The following is a 25,904-nucleotide window of genomic DNA, read 5'->3' as shown; positions in this document are numbered from 1 at the left end:
TCTAGTCAAAACTTATGACTCATCCCCCTCATTACCCAATCGGATCACTAACTGTACCGGGCTGCCAAGGTCCCTGCTGACATCCGCTGTGTTTGTGGTGGAAATAGTGTTCTTGTCTCTTAGCAGTGTGTGAATCGACTGACACAATAACGGCGCTGCTGTTGCTCAGACCTCTGCCTCTACCTGACTGTGCCTATTGCTTGTGTGAGCCTTGAGCAGAGAAATTTTGTTCAGAACATTTTATAGCATGACGCTATTTAAAAATGGTATAATAAGGCATTATGCAACATTAATATGAAAAGTGACATTATTAGCAGACATAGGCCCGGTTTCACAAACAGGGCTTAGCCTAAACCAAGATTAGGCCATAGTTAATTTTTATAAACTTGCTCCATTGGGGCTTCATTAAAAAAACGCTGCGCAGAAACCATCCTAAATTTTGATTTTACGATTATTTCTCAGATATGCGTGCGTGAGATTCGTAGAATGAACATATGAACAGAAAATGCGTGTCTCTTTCAGGTGTGAAATCTGAAAAGAATAGAACATGTTTATTAGATAACCATTATTGGGTTGATGTATGTGCTTTTATTTAATTATTTTTAAATATACGTCACCCCCCGCCCTCCAGTGAATTGTTAGATGCGGATCTTTGGTTATGCTAAGATTTGGATTTAAAAACCAATAATCTATTTTTTATAAATCTGTGTAAAAGAGCAGAATTTGATTGTGTTCCACATCCGTAAAAGCTTTATTTGACTTCACAACACAATTAAAGATATTTTGGATGAAAACCGGAAGGCTTGTGACCTGCCAAGTAATGAACACTGTCAAGGTCCAGACAAAATATGTGTTTGAACGACATGGGGGTAAGTGATTAATGACAGAATTTGCATTTTGGGATGGAGTAACTCTTCGAAAAGAGGATATTTCTGTTTGCGCAGTCAGTTAGCTTCTTTAGGTGCCGTAAAAGTTTGTAGCGACAGCATCTTTCCTCGTCCAAAAGCAGAAAATTGACTGAGAAATCAGATCTTCCTTCTAATCATATAAGTAGCAAATGGCAACGGTAATTTCCTAACTCTTGAAATGTCAGGTTAATAGAGTGGAAAGGTTATAATGGCCTTACTTTTCAATCGCTGAAAGCACTGGTGCTCTCTGCTTGTGTGGTGACTAATCTGTCCTGCTTATCTCAAAGATTAACCGTGAGAAGATGAGAGAGCGAGAGAGAGAGAGATGTCACGCCGGTGTAAAGTTGCTTCATGGCTGATGCCTGCAGCTAATGGCTGGCTCTCTTTCTGCTCGGCCTCCCTTTGCTCTGGGCGTTAACATTATCTTAGCACCCAGAAATCCAACAGTATAATTTGTTTTCTGCCTTTATCATAATCTGCAGTGCTGCCCACAGGTTTTCTGGATCATCCGTATTTTGCATCTCTCCGGTGGCTAAGGATCTTTATTTAAACTTATTAATTAGTGACAGAAGTAAACAGTCTAGCTTGTCCTGAAATACCCCTCATATTATCTTCATCTTGTTGCGAGGGAGGAAAAGTGCATACAAGAGTATAGAAATATATCGTAAATGGAAATTGAATGGGTTTTCATACTCTTAATTGTATGCTGTTTACAATTAAATTACAATGATAGTTTAAAAGAGACCTATTATTTTCCTTTCTACAAAATGCAATATAAGTGTCAAGTGTTCCAGAATGTGTCTGTGAAGTTTCAGCTCGAAATACCCCAGAAGCATTTAGAAAATGGCTATTTTGAGTGGAAGCTGAAACGCGCTGTCTTTGTGCATGTCTCTTTAAATGCAAATGAGCTGATTCCTTTAACAGGCTAGCTGTGACTTTACAGCTTGTACCTCAGATATTTTGTCTGTTGGTTTTAAACCTTATGATATATGGTTTTCGCTATATAGTGCCCACAACAAAAATATGCACACAAAAAGCGACTGTGAGTAATAATCCAGTAGTTTTTTTAATTTCTTATTGAGCATAGACGCTCAAATACAAACAAGGTTTTGAAACACACAAGCTACAAAAATAATTATGTCTGTGAAGGTAAACAGCTGGGAAATAACGGCATGTTTATTTTGTTTATATGTAAATCTATGTGGCAGCAGCGTAATATATACAGTAAATAAATCAATATCAACAGCAGAACAGTTGGCATACTTTGGATTTCTAGGCTGTTGATGATTGTGTTATTTTACATATGCATCAGCTTACCTATGCTGTGTCTTGTTGCTGCTTCTTCTTCGCCATGTTTTGTTTCAGAGATTCTGTCGTCTTTCAGAAAACATGTAATAGCGCCTCCTAGCGAATATATATGTGCGCAAAGACAGAAAGCTGGAAAATTCTGTCAATGGCGGGGAAGCGCTGTCCATAAATGGCGGAAAACTCGCCACATTCAGTGCACTTAAGCATACTTCTTTTCCACAAGGGAAGGAAGTTTCGTGTTTCCAGGGCAACGGGAAACAGAAACTAGGTTCTGATATTTTGAGTGGAGTGGAGCTTAGTATACAACTGTTCGTAAAAACTGTTAGTGTCACAAATCTCAGTGATGTGCTCTAGATTCTCCACAAACATGTATGATAATAATCAGAATTCATTTAATAGTACTGATGATGCTCGGTTTAGCTAGCTCCTCTAATGTGCAGCAAAAGGTCTTTTGATTATGCTCAGATGCTCACACAAATCAGCATGCTCCGCCATGTGTTCGGTGTGAATCACTTTAAAAGCCATATGCCGCCGCACATAAATAGTTTACATCACTGTCTGATGAATAGCTCTGGCCAACAGCAAACTGCACTGGAATTCAGCCTTATTGCGAGCTGACATCGAGATCTTGGAGTTCCTGCTTTGAGCTTTAAGCATTAAAATCCAATCAGATGAATATAGATCAAGCTGTTCTTTCTGTCTGTACCAGGCTGCGTTTGACTACCTCCCACTGCTAGATGGACGACAGTAAACATGATCTCCTATTCATATCCATATAAATCCTCCTTGTGCAAGAACAGCCACTGAGTCACCTCTCTAGATGTCCAAAAAAGCACCACAGGGTTGCGATTTTAGCGATATCATCTTGCGAAACCGCGTTTGGCTCTGGGGCGTGAAAGGAGAGGGATGGTAATAAGGTGGGAGTTTGATACGTTCTCTTCTTATCCGGCATGAATCGTGTGAACAAAATGTACAGCATAGCTGTTGTTTTGTCTTCCTGCTTCTGTCTTGCAGTCTGAGCCGTCCAGATGGCAAAAATACCAGAGCTGGTGCTTTAGGCGAGCCTTTCCAGCAAATAAGATACTATCATTACATTTTATTCCTATTCATGTTTGTTTTTAGGGTTAAACTAAGCCACCAAGCACAGATCAACACACACAGTCCTCTAGGGCTCTTTCTCACATCGCCTCTTTGTTTCTCATTAGCATCCCATAATGAGTCAGCTCACTTCTGTCACTTTAATTTGTGTGAGAGAACTGGACGGCACTTGCCCTGGTCTTCAACAACTCTTAATCCCTTTTTAATACATATTTTGGTTTAATATCCATCCAGATACGTTTTGTTTCTCTATGTTTTCACCTTTTGTCTACACACCGAGATAGCGAAAAACAGAACTTTTTGAAGATGCTATCCCAAAGTAGATCTTTCAAATGCCGTTATCACATTGTAGGGCGTTTGAAAATAATTCTGATGAATGTTGTACCTATCTATGGTTGTACCTGTATTGTTATGCCTACTACTCACTTTCAAAGATTGCATCCTGACAACTACGTTTTACAAGGTGTCTAATTCGTACAACCTCACTTTCTTACGAATTCATACGATTTGTAAAACGTATTTGAGTATTTTATAAATTGACAAATTCATAGAAGTTCTTATAAAGGACCAGACCTTCGTACACATTTGACAAGGTGGCCAATTTGTACAAATTCGTACAATCTCATTTTGAACGAATTCATTCAAGTAATTTGCAAGGTGGCAAATTCGTAGGAATTCTTACGAAGGAACGTATATAAGCCCGGCCCTAAACTTAACCATCAAGCAAAATAGTATGAGTCAATCAAACAATCAGTTTTATTTATATAGCGATAGGGATGTATAATGGGTTTTTGTGTGAAAAAAGAAAACTAACCATGTTTAATATTTTCGAGCATTGGTCTATAGAAATCAACAATTGCATTAATTTAAATACCATGTTTTAAAATAAATTAAAACAGTGTACTTTTGCAGTAGACGCATTTTTCACTGGTAAAAAGAGTGAAATGCCCTCAAATATCAGAATTTATATAGTATAGTCGGATTAATTTTAAAAGTATATTGCATTCGAGCGTATATGACGATGTGAAAACCAGTTGGAACATTGCTTCAGAAAAGACACAAAAGCCTCATCGTTCAGTACTTTTAGTGTTTATTTCTACAATGTTTCTCCAGAGCAATGTTGATTCATGCAAATATTTCTGGAAAACACAACACGTTGAAATGTCTGTTTTTGCTTTTCTCCTTTTAACAAAACAAATTCACATTTGACTTGTTTTCTTCATACATTTTGCAGGGTTAAAATGTCTTTCGGCTTCTTCATGGATATTGTCTGTGAGCATGTCAATATGTTTTGTAGTTTCCTTCATAAACGTTGGCTGGCCATATAAGTTCCACGTTGTTCCTTTCCATTTCGTCCTTTCACATTGTCCTTTTTGACTCCACTGAATTTTTTATTAAGTTATGCAAACTTGTGCTAATTTAAAATATTACTACACAATAATTGTCACAATTCTAAAAAGTAGATACCATCCCCTTACATTGGTTTTCTGTTATACCCATGCAAATGCCCATTGTCGACACTTTCATTTTTGCATTTTAACGACACAAGATCAAAACAGTTCCAACAAATTAACTTCAGTTGCTACCTTTCTTCAAACAAGAGTATGAAATTGAACATATGCCATAATAAAATGTATAAATATTAAATAAAAACAATGAAAACCTTTTTTAAAATTGCGCAAGACTTTTTTTGTGGAACGGGGTACGTTCCACTTTATTGGCATTTTAACCACAAAAGTATACCAGGTTTAGCAGCTGGTAACATTTTTTATTTGTAATTAATGGTCCAAATTAAAGATCTTATAACTGGACCTTCATTTTTTGGACCAAAGCAGCATTTTTTTTAGACATCAATGCCCCATTAGTCATGAAACATAAAAACGACATTTTCATTTAACAGATCCTTCCTACGCATCAAGTAACAAATTAGGTGTTAAAGACAAGAAATGTTATTTGAAACCGTTTCACGAATGATTTTACTATTAATAACCATCATTTGACATTTTAATGTAAAACAGGATACAGGTTTAAAGGAGGCGGTAGGCTGAAATCTATTTTGAAAAGTGTAACTGACAAGTGGTTAAGGGGAAGGTTTGAAAGGGGCGATTTTGGAAGAAAACGCTTTATGTTTTGAATAATGCACACTGGTAAGTGCACAGAAAGACTGGGAATATATATTAGGAAAGTAAATAGGGTACATTTTGACTTCATGTTGACTTTAATGTTACACAGTGAATGGTATACCTGAGAAATCCTTAAACTTCACTCAGTAAGCACATGTCCATCAACAAGACATCTATTAAAAAAGAACATTGCAAATTTGGAAAGCATAACATGCTCTTTTAAGCATCACGTTTTCTCTTCAAACGTCTGATTAACGCAAATTCATATATAAAAATCTTAATGTCATAACACTGCAAAAACACTGACTAAAATTCATTCTAACATCCAATAGTTTCTTTTCTAAGAGAGTCCGAAACTGACATCTAGAGAAAATGAAAAAGACGTCTCAGTGATATACGTGTGCTATCAGGTCTCCATCCGTAATGCTCAGAAGAATGAAAAAAAAAAGGAAATATTGTAAAGTACATAATGTCGGGCTTTACTTTACAGTGGCTGTGTGGTTTTTGATGTGTGTTTTTGGTAGCCATCGTTTCTAAACTATTCTTCATTTTATGTTTCTAAATGAAAGAAGGACCAAGTATCGCACTCCTAGACAGAAAGGAATTACTCGCTGTGGATTGCATGTATGTTAATCAAGGAAAAGAGCTTTCGATCTACAATTCAAACCTCTCTAACAGTCTTCCGATATCAAGTGATCTTTTCTTGCCAGTTTTGGTTTAATAGTGAGCAAACCGAGATTTGACAGTGCAGATTCTCAGCAAATTATAATTTTAACATTGTAATGCTACAATATTAAATAAATAACAAAAAGGTCAAGACCAAAATGAATAATACAACACACTTAAAGTAACCAATAAGCTTCCAAAGTCATATCCACTGACCACAGGGATGCACAAGCACGAAACAATACCAACACAGTTCCTACTGTGCTTCAGAAACCACGTAAGTCTCCACATGAAATGTTTTTGCTGTTTTTTTTTTTTTTTCGTTCCTTATGTTCCAAATCAAAGTCATTAAAATCTTTTTCATCACTTTTGCACTAAAAAAACAACATATTGCTTCATATTTCCGGAAAAAAAAAAATTGTAGTTTTTTTCTATTCTTCTAAAGTTGCTTGCGTTTTGGTCTGATTATACGTGGAAAACGTGGTTGAGACACAATCTGCAAACTCTTACAGATTCCCTCAGAGATACTCGTCATCAGGAAGAGTTTCAAGCTGTCAGCTCTTCTTGGGACGCTGAGCATTAGTGCGTCAGCTACCAACGTTTCCTTTGCCGCGTTGTCTTCGCGAGAACTTGAGTCCTCATTGTCATCTAGTCATCCCAAGTATATGTGCAAGGTCGGTCAATGCCAGTGACCTGTCTACACGCATATTTCAATCGGCGTTGTGACTAAGATTCGACCACTGTTGCCGTTGTTATCACGAGAGACGCGCTCATAGCCGCCAGTGGAGGAAGCAGGGCTGTTCGTGGACGTAGAGGAGTAGTGCGCCGTCACTGGCTCCATGACGATGCCTCCTTTAGCTACTCCGCACACAGGTGACAAGCTCTGCTGCTTCAAACGGTCCACCAACTCATCCTCTTCAGAGGACGAAGAGCTAAGCTCAGCCTGACGGCCATTCATCACCGCACCGTTGTTGCTGTTCCCGCTCGGGACGTGGGTGGTGTTGCCGTTCTCCGTGTCGAGCATCCAGCAGTGGTTGAAGTAGTTGAAGACCTCTTTGACAGAGCAGCGGCGGTCCTGCTCAATGGCCAGCAGGCACCGGAACATGCGGAGCGCCTCGTCAGTGAAGCGGCGCCACTGCGAAGGCACCGCGCTGGTTCGCCTCCGCCGGTGCTGCCAGCGCACAAACTCCTCGTAGAAGGCGTCCGTCGGGAGGGCTTTCTCCCAGGGGAAATTCCCAGTGAGCATGCAGAACAGAAGCACTCCGAAAGCCCACACGTCGGTGCTGTAGTCTACACAGAGGCCCTCTTGTCGGCCGGGGTCGCACAGCTCCGGAGCCGTGTACGGGATGGTTCCGCTCACCCTCTTCACCGGAGAGCCAGCGCAGCGAGTCATGCCAAAGTCTGACAGTTTCACCTTCCGGCACTCCTTGTCAAAGATCAGGACGTTCTCCGGTTTTATGTCACGATGCACCAGCTTCTTGCAGTGCAGGTAATCCAGAGCAATCGCCACCTGGTGCACACACCGCTTGGCAACGTTCTCCGGCAGTCCAACCTACGCACACAGGGAGAATACGGAATTAGACGCTACGACGAGATACCATGCGGTTATATCATAATTCACACAGACAGCCAAATCTGAAGCGTAATGAGCCCCCGCAACAGAAAACCTGATCACCATAAAATGAAGACTTTCTCTAGTTTTCAGGGAACATAAAGTCCTCAGTTGTTTCTGTGAGATGAACACTGTGCATATCCTGAAGTGAATAAGCTGCTCCTCTCAGGCACTCACTGAACTGAACGGATTTAAGGAGAGGTGTGCCTGCGGTGTGGAAACAGTGGGACAGTACTGGAGAGTTTCAGGAACCAGATAAGGTTTGTCTAAGATATTAAATCAACCACCTACTGTAGCATGCACACAGAATACCATAGGGGCCACAATAAATACATGTATCGGGCATGTGTCTTAGTGACACTCCCTGGACACTTTGAAACTGCCATGAAACGTGCATTAAGGTACATAATATCATTGCTGCAGAAATGTCGCCACACTGTAGCAACACCCTTGCGATCAACGAGAAACTCACAATAGTGAGTTTTAGACTACACCACAACTTACATTCAAATATAAAACTAGAATTAAGTGTTGGAACCTAGTATTCAGTTTAGAACAGAAAAATTTTAATGCTTTCTTTTAGGACTGTGAAAGCATGTGTGCAAGTAGCATAATATGAATATATTTAAAATATATATTACATATTGATTTGAGTCTCACCTGCGGAGGAATGATGTCAAACAGATCGCCTGCTAGTGCATACTCTTGAGCGAAGATGTAGTATTCATCAGTTTCGAAGGCAATGCCATACATGTTGATGATAAAAGGACAGGGTGACAGGTAAAGAGAGATGCAGTACTCGCGTAGGAAACTCTTCAGCTTAGTTGTTTTCTTCCGCAAGAATTTCAAGGCCATTTTCGTGCCTGGATGGAAAAAGACAGAGGTAGAGGTTAACATTGCTTGACTTTTAATGCATTCCTGATCATTCTGGTGCTAGAAAAGAGCTAATGGCCTACTTGCAAGATCTGAACGTGCTCTTTTAAATGTCATGTTGAAACAATGTCAGGTCATGTATTAATGTGGGAAACCAATTTACAAGGGAACAGCTCTTTTTGACTAATAAATTAACTAAAGCAAGTTTGAAAGGTTTGTGAAATCCCGAAGCAATAGCATAAATCTATTTTCTGTTGTTTAATTCTGCCTTTTAGCAAGTATTAGGCCATGAAAATATGCAGCTGCTTCTAGCTAAACAAGCTGAAAATGAAGAGTAAACTCATTGTATTATGTACCACCATCAGTCCCACCAGCACTTTTTCCTTTTAGTAAAACTTTCATTGCATAAGTGGTCAGTGCTGGTCCTAGAGATTTCTGCTCCAACCTTGATAAAAACTCACCTGCCTGTAGATTTCTAGTAACCTAAAGACCAGGGGTTCTCAATTCTTGACCAAGATATCCACTTCGAGTTAACTCCAAACCTTATCAAACACACCTGAACAAGCTAATCAAGGTCTTCAGGATTGCTAAAGTTGCAGAAAGGTGTCCAATTGTTGCATGAAAGTGGAGCTTGAGGTCTAAAATTGGACCTTAATGAGCTGGTTAAGGTGTGTTTGATAATTGTTGGAGCAGGACAATGGCTCTCCAGGACCAATATTGTCCACCTAAAATTACTTCCATCAGTAGAGAATGTTTCGACTGTCGTGCAATATTTTGAATGAGTGCCAGTCTATTACTGAGGCGTCATCTTTTGTATCTCATCCCTACATGACACAAACTGTGATTGTCATTCACATGGTCTCGTCAACATCTAGAACAAAAAGACTTTTTGAAGAGATTTTGAATGAGAGTCACTACTGAGGTCTTTTGCATAACACGCTGCAGTGGGTTAGCAGCTGCTGAGCACTTGAAAGGAAGGTCAAATGGCAAGAGGAACCCCCGCCCCCAACTTTGTCATTACATAACACAACAGATAGCAGAAGCTGTCTGCGCAGCTAAGATAAAGGCCTTCACAAAGGACCTTCAGTATAAGCACAGCCGACAGTTGCACCTGCTCAGGCAGATGACAGGCAATCTGGGACTGCAGTAGCGGGAGCCTTATTGGGAACTGTAGCGCTACCATTTACAGATAAATGCAATCTCAACTTTCCATATGTATACATTCTTTCTGGAATAATGATGTACTACAGAGTAGTGCTCTATGCAATTAAAATGATATATTTCCTATATATCAAGGGATTGTACTTCTTTAACATAGCCAAAGGATTTTTAAGTTAATGAGAAGCTAGTAAATCGTGACTTTATAAATTATAATTGGAAATTTTAGTTTACTAAAAATACTAACAATTTAGCACACAACTAGCCTTGACTATGTTAAAATTGTCAGCTGACCTGTAGTTGCACTCCTGGGGAAAAAAACCAACAATATTCAAACTAATAATTCACACCATAGGCGGCAAAGAGGAAATAGAGGAAAAGCCAAAACCCAATATTCACACCAGTCTGACACATCATCAGTAGTTTACCACTTTGTGGAAAATGTAATTTAACACCACTTTAACTCAGACTTTCAACTAGGGAAATTATGCAGAAATCCACAGCCCTCATTTCTCCAAGTTGCAGGCGTATGACATCAGTTAATGATAAACATTCACTTTTAAGCAAATGAAATGCACCGATGAGTCAAAGTCCCTGCATTACATGATAATATAGCCATTTGTGTGAGAAAGTGTGTAAAACACGGCAAATGATAGTTTCTGCTGATAACAGTACACCTGCTGAACAAATGCATCGTTTATCCCTTGCAGTTTTGTTGCTAGGAGATGTCCCTGTTAGCGATAGCACAGACATCTAGTTTCTTTACACAAGCACTAGGCAATAGAACATTGTAATGGTCACAAGTCAGCCGTAGGAGTATCCCACATTTGAAATGCAGTATTAAAGAAAGAGAGGTCATTCTCATTTATAGAGAATAGAAACGATATAAGACCCTGAGCGCTAGAATCCGTGTTCAATATTTTATGGAAGAGGCTAACTATATGCTTTAAACGCAAAAGTTCATTTTGTCAACTTTTATTATAACACCGGAATATAGATTGAAACATCTGCTGCGGTTGTGACCTCTGGGTTTCAGTATTTAATTACAGATTATTCCCACAAACATTATGAAAGCGTCAAGATCGGAGGAGCGCTTAAAGCAAAATACAAATGGAAAACGGCAAACACAAATTCAATTTACTCCACTTGCGATATCCTAGTTGGTAAACACACTCTTCCTCTGGGGGCATCCCATAATATACAGTACATGCAATAACTGTCAGGTATTAGAGCAGATATCCTGAAATGTAAATGTTATGACAGCACACGAGTTGTGCTGAGGCCAGCAGGATTGTGGATTCCTGGAACTGCCCCCACAGTGCACTGCAGCATCCATCCTCTTAGTATGGCCAGTACTTCTGTGAATAATAAATGAGGTGTAGATGGATGAGGATTTTGGATGCTGACAGATGGTGTGTTTTGCATCTCTTTGAATTCTGGAGGATGCACAAGCCAAACAAGGGGGCACTTTATAGGCTGGAGAGCATCACTACGAGTCTAAAAAGAAATGTAAACATTGACGTCTTGATCCGAACTTGTGGACATCTTGAAAAAGGCTGAAAAGGCTGTTTTAAGGTATGCCTTTACGATTGCCACCATCATTCAGTATGTTGTGTTTCAGAACAGGCTGCTGGTTTTCTTGATTAGCTAAACCAGCAAGCACAATAGCGCTGGTTGACTAGCTTCACCAGCTACATTTTAATGGGAAATCAGCACATAATGTAATAGTATGGCTATTCATTCTACCCCTGCAGGTCTTTGTGATGTACTTTTGGTTCTTGAACTAGAGTTTTGTTGTGTTAGCAAACCCTTAATACTCTGAATTTCGAATGCTTTTTAATTAAAATGTTTAATATTTCGCATTTTAATAATACTAAATAGAAAGTTTAGTCTGTTTAGTCTATTTAGAACTAAAGCTACAGCAATTTGGAAGATGTTTCCCCGTGTTATTGAATTTGTCACCAAAACGCTACATTAGTCTGCTGAACTGTACTGGAGATCACACAAACTGCATGCCAGGCCACCTGTTCAGCAGACTTGGGTTCGTGAAACCATTTTTGCTCTTTAAACGATCTAAACTTCGATGTCAGATGGACTCGTGTTCACTCCAAAAGCTCTAGTGAGAAAGCGCACATAATAGCTGTGAGCCGCAGTAATCGTTTGATCTACAGGATCTTGAAAATGTGACAGATGACTGATAAATAATGCATGATTTCACAGGACGGAGAGAAATGTGTGCCCGTGTGTGTTTGTAAGTGTAGGTGGATTTCATTTTTGTGTACAAACATTCTTTGTCAGTTTGAACGGGAACTTTTCCCACAGAGCAGAAAACCACAAAGGAGGTCTCTTTCATATCCCAATTGTTTGTTGTACTCACCAAATAATATAGAGTTATATAGAGAGGAACAAAGTGGTGAACAAACTGGCACCTACATTGTACTTCTTTCTCTCATAGCCTTGTTTTCATTCCTGTCAAAATTTTTTCGCCTTGCTTCCTAACTAAAGCCTGTAAGCCGAGCCATCCTGTCCATCTCCTTCCACCTACCTCTGATCTTGTGGATGACCAGGTCCACCTTGCCGTAGGTGCCCTTGCCAAGCTCCCTAATGACCTCATAGTATTTGTTAAAGTCCAGCTTCTCCAGGTTCTCAGCAGTGATGAGCTGCAGCTCTTCCAGGACGTCAATGGAGGAACGGGACATGTGCGGCGAGGAGCTCATTATTCCAGAGACAGAGGGACCAGTTTCCACGACAACAGCGTTGATTTAGAAATCTAAAAGGTAGGAAATTGGAAAAGAAGGATAGACTGTTAAAGTACACTTGACAATAATCAATTTCACACCTCGGTCTTCGGAACACGATTGCATTGGACACGCACTTTATCAACGACATCAAAGTTACACAGATTGCAGCTCTTCCTAAACCGGTCCTTACATAACCTCGTGCATCCTACAGTTCACTGATCTTCTTTCTGTTGTGTGGAGGCCTTTTCATGTGCACGACATCACAGGCTGTATCCGAAATGAGAACGTATGAGAGGAACTGAGCAGAACAAAAGATCAGAGCGCGCAGACCCTGACCGATCCCCTTTGTAACGCTAAAATCACATAGTTCCATAGGACTATTTACTTCCGCACCACCAAACCCTCTCCACAAGGTGTTAGAGGGCAAGCTAGCCTGTTGCGTAACACCATTTCATAATTTTTGGCTAACATGCCCTATATGGATTTAATATATACTATATGGCTGAATACAAGAGAAGTGTAAGAGTGAAGCATCACTGATAAAGTAGGATAGAGTAACATTACAAAAGTTCATTAGTGTCTGATAGCATTTGTGCTACAAGCATGAATGATATTTAAAGTGTATAATTACAACGTAATTATACAATTAAGTGAGTGATAGTAAATAATGGCATTTACTTAGCTAAAGGGTTGGAGTTTGGTTTTGGAGTCAGTTGCATGCAATTATGCATAATTAAAATACTACTAAGAAAGATGTAAACAAAATTAACTTGCATTTTATACGGTGTACAATAAATGTGCATTATTCATTGACAAAGCAGTACAAGTCTGAACGACAGCTTTTATATTACATTTATTGGTCCATTATTAAAATCGCAAAAAAATCAGCCTAAAAAACTGTGCGCTTTTGGACTGGCAAACGTGCAGTTTTGCAGTAGCATTAGCTTTGCATACTGTTATTTCTGAACATCTGCTGTTTTAGCATATGTGGGAATACAGTATAAAAGGCTTTATGAACGTTGTGAAATGCAAAATTAGAATGTCGTGAGATGTTAGATTTCATAACGGCCTGCTCGGAGAATGCTCAATGGAATTTCTGCTAATATAACAGTCTGTCTGATGAAATTTCTGAATGAATTTACAGTCCTGATGGCACCTCAGGCCTGCCAGTGCTCATTAATAGAGAAGAATGTGTTGAATGAGACAGGATGACAGCACTTCCTGTTCGGTGACACCATCTGTGGAAATTTGAAAATGTCTGTGTGTGTGTGTGTGTGTGTGTGTGTGTTTGAGAGAGACAGAGTATAGAGCTGCCGAAAAGCTTTTTTTTGGCTACTAATCAAACACTTTGAACGCCCTGCACAAAACTAATGTAACAATACTTGATGTGATCACCATCTAATTGTAAGTTAGACCTATTAATTGTAACGACTTCATTTTGAGTTTTCAGCGCCAACCGAATTTGAACTTGCTTCGCAACCGTTAAAAAACAATATGTTCTATTTAGTGTGAAAATAGGCTGAACGAATGAAATATTACATATTGCAAACAACACGTTGTTACTGTCATGTGATCTACCAGAATCAGTTTTGTCGCTTTACTTGCATTCGTAAACCCTCTCCCGTGGCCTCATGGGATAGTAAAGTGTCCAATGAATGTGCACTTCACAGTCCATGGGGTCTTTTGGTTACATTTGCTTACTGTTTTCTGAAAGCTGTGTATTTGAACATGCTATATATATATATATATATATATATATATATATATTTTTTTGTCAACTATATAGTTTGGAAGCATCCACTATACGGTTGCTAAGCACTTTCTGAAGAGTCGTTTCTAGGAGTTGCACACCTTCTAGGAGTCATCCCAAAATGAAGCCTTCAGTGGCAGCTGCTCCCTTCAGACAAACACTCATGACAACTACAACTCCCATGAGCCCCAGCTCACATTTGAACAAAAACAACTAGATAGATATAACAGCATATGCCCAATAACCGTATAATAAACAGCGGCTGCAAGTCTTTCCGGTGGACACACAGACAGCAGCCCACACAGTTTCTCATCTCTTTAGCAAATGTTGTACCAGATATTTCTTCATGCGGTTCTCCGTTACCGATATGCTGAGTCTTTGTTGACCTGTTCCTTATCATTTTGTGCTCACTGTTTATTTCTCCTCCTCCAGCTTCTACAGAAAAACGCAATGCTGCCAGAAATGGAGCAGCTGCCAAATTCCTGCGCTTAACCATTTAAAGGTAATAATCATTGCAAACAGCTTAATCAATGCTGTATGGGCTTTCGCGGCCACCGCACTTTAGACCCGCACTGTAAATATCCATTTAACTCCTTCAGAGGCGAGCGCTAGCGCTTAATATTTACGTACGTTGCATATAAAGGGTACAATTACAGCCTGCTGCCTTTGACAAATGTTTCCAGTGAAAGTATGAAAACTCCTGTACAACGTTAAGCATCACTTGGGATTCGAACAACCTGTAGGCATAATTTCTGACATGAATGAAAGGTCAAATTGTTGCTGCTACTAAATTGATCTTCCTGCTGGACAATAAAATGGCTGAGGAAAAAAAATCCTATAGGCTTAAATCGACAGAGAGACCCAAGATGAATAGAGCTTTGGGGTTGGGATTTTTTATAGTTAGGCCCCTAGCAACACTCCGAATAACTGCATAGCAACACACACACACACACACACACACACACACACACACACACACATACACACACAGAATTCTCAGATGCCTTGGTAACCATATAGCAACCTTCTGGCAACTAATGATAACACCTTATTATTGTGACATCAACTCTTTCACAGAAAATCATCACTCACAATTAATTCAATTAATTAATGAAAAATGTAAAAAAATATATATTTTCTCTTTGTTGTTCATATATCAAAAATGCTTATTTAAAATATTATATATAATGCTTGTTATTGTGGTGTAAACTTGAGTACGGTAATATTGAAAGGCATTATACAAGAAGTATTTTTTACAGAAATAATAGTTAAGAGTGGAGTTTGACACATTTAAGTACATCTTTGTGTAATTATATTGTCTATGAAATATGGTTAAAGTGTACTGCTAAAAACGGACATTTAAACAATTATGGTCAATTAAAATAAAATAAAAATTGTATGCATTTGTGATTACAAATCGGTAAAGACAGAGTCGAAATTAAATATAATATTAAGTAACGCACTACAGGCACAATTGAAGTCAAGTACTTTGAATGTGCTTAATACAATTTTTAACATGACCTTACTACAGAATGCCCTTTTAAGTGTGCGTTAAAAATATAGTCTTATAGTTTAATTTCAATAACAGATTCAAGATAGTCCAGTATTTTAAAAATATGCTTTTAAAAATTGAAGCACACTAAAAGTACACATTCAGTACAAAGAAGCACGCCTCTTATTTACAAGGTTAGTTCGCTCCCTGGTGCGGGTGATCCCAATGTTTGTATTTGTGCGGTGCAAAAGCCATTACCCCTTCACTCCAACATACAGCAGAACATGAGAAACCTGCAGAGATATTGACAGCAAACGCTCAGCGCACAGGCTCTGCGTGTCAACATGGAAGAGAGCGCATTTTATTTACTCTGTTCCCATGGAAATCAAGCAGCAGACGGATAAACCACCGGTGGAAACTGAAACGGTGTTAGGACTTTGTGTGCTTTCTGAAAACCTTTTGCCATCAGTCTCCGTAATGAAGAAGATTTATCTTGGGCTGAAAACAGAACGAGACAGGGTTCAAAACAAGATTGAAATTGCCATTGGAGTTATGGAGTAATCAGTGTATGGAGGGTAGATATATAAGCCTGCGCAAATCCCTCTACCATTAATCACAACGCCAATCACGTGCAGCGGGAACGCGGAGGAAATTAATATCTGGTACGGCCAGAGAATCTTAGACTATTCATTTTTCCAATCCGTAAAGGGATAGTTCTCCCAAAAACGAAATTCCTGTCATCCTCATGCCGTTCCTCAAACGTCCGTGGAACGCGATAGAAGATGTTTTATCATGCACGGGAGTCCAGACGGCATCAGACCCCGTTGACCCCCGCGAGGATGACCTGGATGAACAATCCTTTTAAATCCGCGGCTTTGAACTCACATCCTATTGTACACCTTCGATTTCTTATAAACCGTCTTGTTGTTCGTCTTCTCGTCCAACGCTTTGCAATGGCACGCTCTACCGTGTTCCGTGACGGTGCTGAGCTTTCGGAGACTTTCGAAAAAAAGCCCCATAAGCCCTGTTAGTGCTGGTCTGTTTGCTGGTTGTGTTGGTTCTGTGTCCCGAGTACACACACACACACACACTCACATAAACACGCACGCAATGCTCACAGCGCTATGAAGCACATCAAAGGCAGTGGGCTTGGCAAGTCTCTGCATTTTGTGTTCACGCTTGGAGACAGATCAGCAGAGACACTGAGTGCTCCAGGCTTGGTCCCATAGTCATCTCTGCTGCTTTCACAGCAAGCACAACGATCCCCGCTGGTCAGGTGACAAAGGCCGGTCACGAGCTTAAAGTCAACATGCAATCAAAATCCACCATATTTACTTTTTATGCATGTTCCTGGTTTTATTTAAGGTATCTTCTCATGAACAAACTGCAGTTTAAAAAACCCAGATGACACACTCAAATGCAAAAAAATGTCATTGAGAAGGGGGATGGGCTATCAGACTTATATTCTTATGAAAATCATACACTACATTGGTGTACATAGTGCATAGTGCCTTATCTGGGATGCAGTTTGTGTTTAAAGACGTGAGACGCCTGGTTTGGAAACGTAATTTTGTAAAAGCTCAAATACTTTTTACTTGACACAGATTCAAAAAATTTGACACCGCGAACGACGCGAGGGCGCTGGTCATGCACATCCATCTAGTTGCGTGTTTACATTAATAACGATGGAAAAACAGCTTGTTGGAATGGAAAAAACGCAGCCTTTGACTTTTTCAACCCCCGATCAGCCGCTCCAGCCACCTGCCTCCAGTCAGATACGTGACACCCACTTTCAGCTCCTGGTAGATACCAATTCATTTTTTATTAAACAAACTCTTATCATCGTTTGCATGTTATATTATTTAATCGGCTAATGCGTCAGATAGTGGGAGCAAAATGGTTTACGAAGGGCACCGTCTGCACATATTTGCATGGCTCCGAGCGAACCCTATGAAAGGTCTTTCCTAAAGGTCTGATGCATGTACTTATTTCAAACACCGCGGCTTGCCCCGATCATGGTTGCTTGACCAAAATGTTGCAACGTCATTTTCGGGCGTTTCAAAATGACAGGACCCTACACGACGAATAAATGCGGCCCTCGTTTTTAACCTCATTAAACCTAGCTCCAGAGCCATTCCGAAAAAGATTTGCTGAAATTTTGGATATCAGATGTTGGAATTCAAATAAGGCCAATTCAGACAAAGGACAGAGCTGTGTGTCTGAATACTCACGCCTAGTGAGGGACTCGTGTCATTAGATGGGAGTATTTTGGGGCGTTCATCGGCATCAGTTTTTAAAAGTATAGGCTTTGCATCGCACATTGTGTCGGTGTCAAACCTCAAAAGCTAAATGTGAAATTCTCTGTCACACGTATGTATGTGCGAGCTTGCGTACCAACGCGCTGTCATCTGTCCTGCAAAATCCTGTCCAGACAATACCCGTTACCAAAGCGGCGTGAAGACGTTCAGTTCAATGAGTGCACCGAATGTACACTTCAGCCCTTCGGGGGTTTGCGTGAGCGTGCATGTGGGTGTCCATGTGCATGGCTGTCCGTGTGTACAAAATCAAAAGAACGCATAAACGCATAAACAAGCGTCTCCCTTTGATATGCAGCTGACAGCCTGCCTGAGTGACATGTCTTCAGTCTGGGTCATACCCGCCTAACAGCAGCTCAAGATGTGTTTTGGCAGTCTATTGTTCTTCGGTGAATTGCTTCCTATGCAGATTACACAGTGATGGGCTCAGCTGCATTGAGACCTTTATGTCAGTAATATGAAGAAGGCTGAAAAAAAATTTATGCTGTTGTCTGTTTGCATGTACTGCGCAGCATAAACAAAACAACGTGTTGTTATAACACGTATAATAAATGCAACCTACATGTAAGCCTTAGAAGCAAAGAAGGGTATTATGGAAGTGAGGCATTTGCATTATCTAAACAGTAGCCTATGCAAATGTTAATTTTAATAGAGCAGTCCTCGTTTCATTAGGCATACGCAATGGCAAAAGAAAAAGACATTGCGTATCAATACATAGGCTACATAATATTAGTGTTGAATGCGATGTTTCTTACCGTTTTAAGGAGCAAATGATGCGCAGACCCCCGCTGTCATTCCGTTGTGGTCAGTGTTAACAACTAGAACATCGGGAGCAATTTTTTTTTTTTCTGCTGCCCTCTCTGCTATTTTCTTAAAGCCTCGATGCACTGATATTGATTCTTGTGCACATCGCGCTGATGCGTCTGACAGAGCGACCGCCGTTGCCCTATTGTCTCTCCGCCGCTTGTGGATGTCTGTAGTGACAGCGCTGTCCCCGCCCACCGCATTGTCCACCAATCAGGGAGCAGACCGAGGGAGCGATGCGCACGCCCTCCGCGGAACGCAACAAATCAGAGAACAGGACGACACCGCGATGTGCCGGTCCGCTGATGAGACCGACCAATCAGAGAAGAAAGCGCTGTATCGCTGATGTCGGAGCGGTCTGTCTCCGTACAGATTTCTTCTTGCACGAGGAGGTGCTCAGAGACGCGGGACGTGAGGAACAGACACATAATAACACGAAGTCAAGAAAAACCTGGGTATAACGGTGCAGGTTTAGAGAAGCAGGTAATGGAAAAGTGAGGAAAATACATTTGATTCAGTAGGCCTTCCCATGCTTATCTTATTAAAAACCGTGAGTTATTCGCGATAGACGTTTGGTCTCCTCAGTCCTGAATTTGTGGGTTATACAATAAAAACGAGCAACCAGGGACAGCAACCACTAAAATAAAATTAATCAAAGGTAAATGTGAAGCTATGGGTCGTTAGCGTAGCTTCACATTTATCTAATCATTCTGGAATTAAGATATTTACTCGAGAAGACCTGCGACTTATTATTGGTCTTATATTTCTTATAGTCTTGTTTCTGAATGAATAAACAAATAAAAGTCAAAATTTATTATTATTATTTTTTTACTTGAAGCAAGAAACATCTGCCAATGGTGTATAAAATATCTCAAGTCAAAGGGAAAACAAGATTATTATTCTAGCCTCATTAGCATTTTTTTTAAGCAAGCACTAATGGGATCTTTATGAATGTACTTTGATGCAAACGTGTCAAAATAAAATGAACATTTAATAAAATGTTTTATATAAATGCTCTAAATATTAATAATTTAATGACTCATTTACAGTTTTTTTAGCAGATGGTTTTTTTTTTCAAAGCGACTAACAAACGAGGAATTAAATTGAAATCTACCTCCTAAATGTAAAGCCCACACAAAATTATCGTCAGTAACATGTGTATATAATAACAGAATGCTTACTATATATAAACCGCAAGTATGTGGCCTGTCGTTCTGCTTATGTGAGGGATGTAAAGCAGCTTAACTCGTGCCAAATTGCTCTGATTAATCGCTATAATGCGCCTCAATCAACTCCTTCGTACTCTGCAGTGGCCTGATATTAAACCGAATAAAACGATCCAAGGCTGGGAAGATTTCTCAGTGAAGCAGCGTAAGACATGTAAGGACACCGGAGGCGTCGAAAACACTTCAGCGTCGGAAATTGAATGCAAGTAACTTAGTTATTGTCGCTTTGTGCAGAGTGGCCATGAAAGAGATCGGGTTTTATCTGACAACATTTAATTACGTCCTGCACAGAAAGTACAGAAAGTACCTAACTCTGTGATCAGTGTGTGTGTGTGTGTGTGTGTGTGTGTGTGTGTGCTGAATAGCTCAGATGAGGGGATGAGGACTATGAGCAAAGGCGGCTTATGTTGAGCCTAATAATATAGTCCAAGCATCGACTAAATAGATTATGCAGGACTCGGAGTCCTCCGTAAAATCACAGACCTCATTTATTTAAACGACATCACAGAAAAGTCCACATAAGGTTAAAGGGTTGCTCCAATCTGAAATGAACATTCGGTCACCAATCACTTAACCCCATGACGTTCCAAACCCTAAAACATCTGCATGCGTTTGACTGTTTGAACACAGGACACAAGATGCTTTGGATGAAAACTTGGAACCCTGTGACCGTCGTTACCGAACCGCATTGTAACCAATCACGCACGGTTCTGTTGGGCTTATGGATGCGGTGACCAATCAGAGGCGTTCGGGGTGAGTCATCGCTGAATTGTTTGGTTCAGCGTTCGGATTTCCGCTCTCTGGTGATTCTCTCAGATACACACCACACACATGTTGTTTTTGAGGGTGTATTAATAACTACACGTCTACTTGTGTAGGCCTTAATAATCCATTCGGACTGTTTGTAATAATAAATGAATATACGACATCTTTGGTTAACTGAACCCATAATTCTAACGTGACTTGCTATTTGATATAGAGCTCAATCTAGGAAGCCAACCGACAAAAGGACAGGTTATTCGTTCTTCATTTCAGAATGATAGAAAGAATATAAGAATACAATAAAATGTAAAACGACACAAATGGAAATGACAAAAATATGTAAAACATTGCATGTAAAATGACAAATATCTTATGCTTGAGCTTCTACTTTGTGTAGATTCTAGCTCTACACATGCTTTTTATTGAAGGAGCTTCTCTTCACTATCTGCTCCAATCTGGTATGTTTCGTTTAAATACACACACACACACACACACACACACACACACACACACACATTAGTTTTTGTGAAATGCGCGGACATCCAATAGATGTAACTGCATTTGTACTCCCTTCCCAAAAACTCCCTCTGTATGATTTATAAGTGTTTTGAATTTGGAGAAATGGAGCAATGTCCTGAAAAGTCACCTTCAACCTTGTAATAACTAAGTCATTATGCAAATTCATGTTCTGATTTGTCACAAAATGCGCACACACACACACACACACACACACACACACACACACAAAGCATCATTTCAAAGATAGGCATCTGCATCCAACCCCCAGATTGGGCTGTAATTAGTGACTTTTTTGGTATTATCGATACACTGTCCTTTACAGTGCAAAAAAAATTCCTTCGAAATCTTTTAATGAGCTCCCTAAGGCTCTGTAACCTCACCTGTGTCACGTCTGCAGCCATGGTGAGCCACATTTACACACACACACACACACACACACACACGTTCACAGACGTACCTTGGGAGCGTGCTTAAATGGCAGCGAGGCTCGTGAGCGTAAACCTATTGTAGGTTTGGAGATTCTGCTGTGAGCGATGAAGACGTCTCCCGTGAAGTCACCTGTGAAATGCTCGTGTCACTGGCCTTAACAACAATGACGCGTCGCGCCACGAATTTCCCCCCTTGCTCTCACGCACGACCAAGCCTTTTTTTTTGTCGGTAAGTGCACAGCGTCTAGCAGTCACATGGAGCACAAGGTGAGCGCTGTGCTGGATTGTATTGTTCGAAACACTTCAGAATCAATACTGCATTGTCCGCGCAAAGCCAGACAGCTCTCTCTGTCTCGATTCCTGTTTGAAATCATCCTAGTTTATCTTCAGTTCTTTTGTATACTGTTCAAAAGTTTGGGGGTCGGTAGGTTTTTGAAAGAAGTGTGTTCAGTGTCAGATGATTCTTCAGAATCGTTCTAATATAATGATTTGCTGCTCCAGAAACATTTCTTACTATTATTTATGTTAAAAAACATTTTTTACGGCTTAATACTTTTTTTTTTTCCAGGATGCTTTGATAAATTGAAAGTTCAAAGAACAGCATTTATTTTGAATATTACTTTAATGAATCCTTTTTGAATAAAAGTATTAATCTATAGGTTCATACATTTTGAAAAACAATGTTTCTGTAATCAATGGTTCCACGAAAAACCTATAACGTCCATGGAATCTTTTCATTAGAAAAAGGTTCTTCAGAATAATAAAATGTTCACTTAGTCCCTTCCTTCAAGAGCTGTTTTTTTTTTAATGTGTCCAGATGGTCCGAATGTCCCTTCAAAACTAATTAAAGTTATATATATTAATTCTAGAGAAAATACCTCATTAAAATTATACAATTTTAATATTATATTGCATAATATACCCTAAATCATAAATAATAATCAAACAATATCATTGACCAAACATATATTACACAGACATGCCACTTTCACAGTTGGACTTCTAAACGAAGAGGGCCAGAGGGTTAAGTGTAAAAATCTATACAGTTATGTAAATTGTTGAGTGCAGGATTGCTAAGTAGCTAAGATAGTTTCCTAAAACTAAATACTGCCAACAAGCGGGAACTTCCACCAATAGTCCTAGAAACAGCGAATAGGTTCCTCTCCTGTGAAAACCACTTTAAAAATTGAGGGTGACGAAGAAACAACACACTTCACACTTCAGCTGGTAAAACTTTTCTACAAGAGTCGAGAATAGTCACTGAATGGATTTGTGGCTTTAACTGTCAGTTAAACCGATGATGATTAATGTAGTGAGTGACTAGCGTCCCGGAGCGCCGCTGTCACCGGAGGTGTCAGACCCAATCCCCGGAGTGCCCTGCACTCCCGATGCCCATTAACTCACGACTGCAATCCCGGTCGCCGACTTGCCAAGTGCAAAATTCGCTACTTGTCAGATCCTCTCTGCTCTCTTTTGCATCGCTGTGAAGCATATTCTCCTGGTGATCACGAAAAAAGGCCGCCTCTCGGGCTCTCGCTCACTGCCAGTGATGGATCCGATAAAGATAAATGTTGCGTAACGGCGGTTTGGCACACGAGCGTTCGGAAAGCGGAAGGGCACTCTGAGACGGCTGATACGTTGGCTGTTTTTGGCCAGCGGCAGACAGACAGACTGTACCGCTGGAGCTCTGTTGTCCACGTGGCGCCCAGCAACAACGGAATCCAAGACAGAAACACGTTCTCGTCGTCTAAGACCCCGACGGGTTCAAAAAACAGTCCCCAAATTACAGCGATTCCCTCTGGGGCCGACTCTCACCGCTCAGGAGCCGAGAACAATGAGCAATCTCTGTGAAAGAGCTACTTCCCCTGAAAACAAGCGTCTGATAGCTGTAATGGCCAATTGTGACACTCCACCCATGTAGAGCACAGGGGTCACGATCGGGAAATGGTGCCGTTTTGTCTTCCTTTTTTTTTTCAGCATTTCATTTTGAACAGGTTGCTAACTTTCAAGAACTTCAGGAATGAAGAAACAAGGCATTACTGTGCGATAGATATTGGCAGACCACCAAATATTCATTCTTGTTGATTATTGGTCAACAAGAATGAATATTTTTTCAGTTATAATGACTTCGGATGTTTGTGACTCTCAATCATATCTCTTTAAATGGAACAGTAGGATATAAAAGATGACTATTTAAGATATATTTAAATTTGCCATTAGTTGCATTCAAAATGGAAGCATTTATTTAAGAACAATAAGCCATGTTTTTGTTTCTATTTTAAATGCATTCATTATCAATGATATGAATATAAATATATACATGTAAATATATATATGATGTGCAAATTTATATATGCTTAATAAATGTACACAACACACACATAATTTATGTAAACAAAAACTTTTATTTTGGATGCGATTAATCACCATTAATCGTTTGACAGCAGTTTTATCATTTGGATAATACATAAATATATTTAATGTATAAATGCTACATATTTTTTCTTATATATGCGCGTGTGTGTATTTATATATTATAAAAATACACATATGTAAACAAAAACATTTGTTTTGGATGCGATTAATCACCATTAATCGTTTGACAGCACCTTTATAATTTGTATATTTAAATATATTTAATAAACGCTACATATTTTTTCTTATATATGCGCGTGTGTGTATTTATATATTTAAAAAATACACGTGTAAACAAAAACTTTTATATTGGATGCGATTAATCACGATTATTCGTTAGACAGCACTAATATACTGTACATCTTATGTAAAAAAAATAATTGCGCTTAATCGTGATTAAACGTTTGACGGAGCGAATTTAAATATACATATATTTATTAAAATATCATGTAGCCAGTTTCTCGAAATACCAAATAACTAAAGGTGAACTAACGGTTCAATGCAACCCGGAAGGTGTTCAGATGGAAAACATAACGATGCAATTAATTATTTCAACATTTGCAGTACTTCGCAACTAAAGCGAGTCCAATCTATCAGATAGTGTGACTAAGTAGCTTAACCTGTTAGTTGTGAGTCTGCCACGAGGACGCGAACGTTTCTTCCTGAGGGTGACTCACAGAAAGCAGACAAAAGCGTTATTCGTGTATAACATAAAACAGGATATTGTAAAACGGGCTGTTTAAAGCCCCAGCGTGAAATCAGTCGGCGAGAGAGAGAGAGAGAGAGAGAGAGAGAGAGAGACGCGCTCCTGAGGCGAGTGCTGTCACATGTGAGCTGGAGAGGTTAACACGTTTGCCGCTTCGCGTTTGGCAGCGCTTCCTCCTGAAGCTTCTGCCATGTGCCGGATACGCAGACAACACAGGACGCTTTAAGGGAGGGGCTGTCCTTCGACATCCGGGTTCTTCGGTTGGCGCGGCAGGAGACGAACCGGCGTGCGAGATTCGGTCTCACGTGCCGAGCCCAGCGCTCTTTCACGGCCAGCAAGTCCTCACCTCGGTTTAGAGAGGCCTCCTCGCGAAGAAGTACTCTCTGTTGCCGTTTAAACCCCGTCGTTTCGTAAAAAAAAAGCTTAATTTGAACTATCGCTGTATATTAATTAAGTACGTGCTCTCATTTGCAGCAAATGTTTCTTCTCACCTTGAAACTGTTCGGGTTCTTAAAGGGATAGTTCAGCCCGAAACTAAACTTCCGCTATTAGTTTTTCACCCTCAAAACCATATGATTGATGTTAACCAATGGAAATGAAATATGAGAGGTTTCTGTCTTTACTTAAAAACAACAACAACAACACACATCTGCTATATAGAAAATTTCATTAAAAAGAAACATACATCGACTTGCATTTCAAGAAGCACATATTTCAGTTTATGAAGGAATAGTTCACCCAAAAATGAAAATTACGGCAAAGCTATGCTAGGTGTATATGACTTTCTTTCATTTTTAAAAAAGGTACCAAGCTTGTTGATGCTGGTGGGTAGTGACCATTATTTTGAAGCTCCTTAAACTGGTTATATCCACAAGTACTGCACAGAAATCACATACAATTGTTTTTAAAAGGTTAGGGAATGGTATGAGGCTGAATAAATGGTGACAGCTATGATGGACGAAATATGGCTAAAAAATAGAAATATGTTAGAAAAGAAAAG

The 25,904-nt window shown here is 39.8% G+C and overlaps 1 protein-coding gene across 1 annotated transcript; it reads right to left on the bottom strand.

Annotated features, from left to right (window-relative positions):
* Positions 1-4,387: 4,387 nt before the first annotated feature.
* On the bottom strand, positions 4,388-19,013 carry unm_sa1261 (un-named sa1261). Its single transcript, XM_043251070.1, has 4 exons — positions 18,800-19,013; positions 12,292-12,516; positions 8,376-8,578; positions 4,388-7,655 (listed from the first exon to the last, which is right to left on the bottom strand). Exons 2-4 carry the CDS (start codon positions 12,461-12,463, stop codon positions 6,801-6,803), a joined length of 1,230 nt encoding a protein of 409 aa, XP_043107005.1. The 5' UTR covers positions 12,464-12,516; positions 18,800-19,013; the 3' UTR covers positions 4,388-6,800.
* Positions 19,014-25,904: the final 6,891 nt, after the last annotated feature.

This window comes from Puntigrus tetrazona, chromosome 10 (assembly GCF_018831695.1).
Source record: "Puntigrus tetrazona isolate hp1 chromosome 10, ASM1883169v1, whole genome shotgun sequence".
Lineage (NCBI taxonomy): Eukaryota > Metazoa > Chordata > Actinopteri > Cypriniformes > Cyprinidae > Puntigrus > Puntigrus tetrazona.
Note: the sequence above shows the minus strand (reverse complement) of the source record. Positions and strands in the feature narration are given on the sequence as shown.

Excerpts from the sequence above, each read along its gene's own strand:
- unm_sa1261 (XM_043251070.1), bottom strand. The coding sequence starts at position 12,463 with ATGAGCTCCTCGCCGCACATGTCCCGTTCCTCCATTGACGTCCTGGAA. Across the intron at positions 8,579-12,291 it reads GGTCATCCACAAGATCAGAG|GCACGAAAATGGCCTTGAAA; the intron begins GTAGGTGGAAGG and ends TTTTCCATCCAG. Across the intron at positions 7,656-8,375 it reads TTGACATCATTCCTCCGCAG|GTTGGACTGCCGGAGAACGT; the intron begins GTGAGACTCAAA and ends CTGTGTGCGTAG.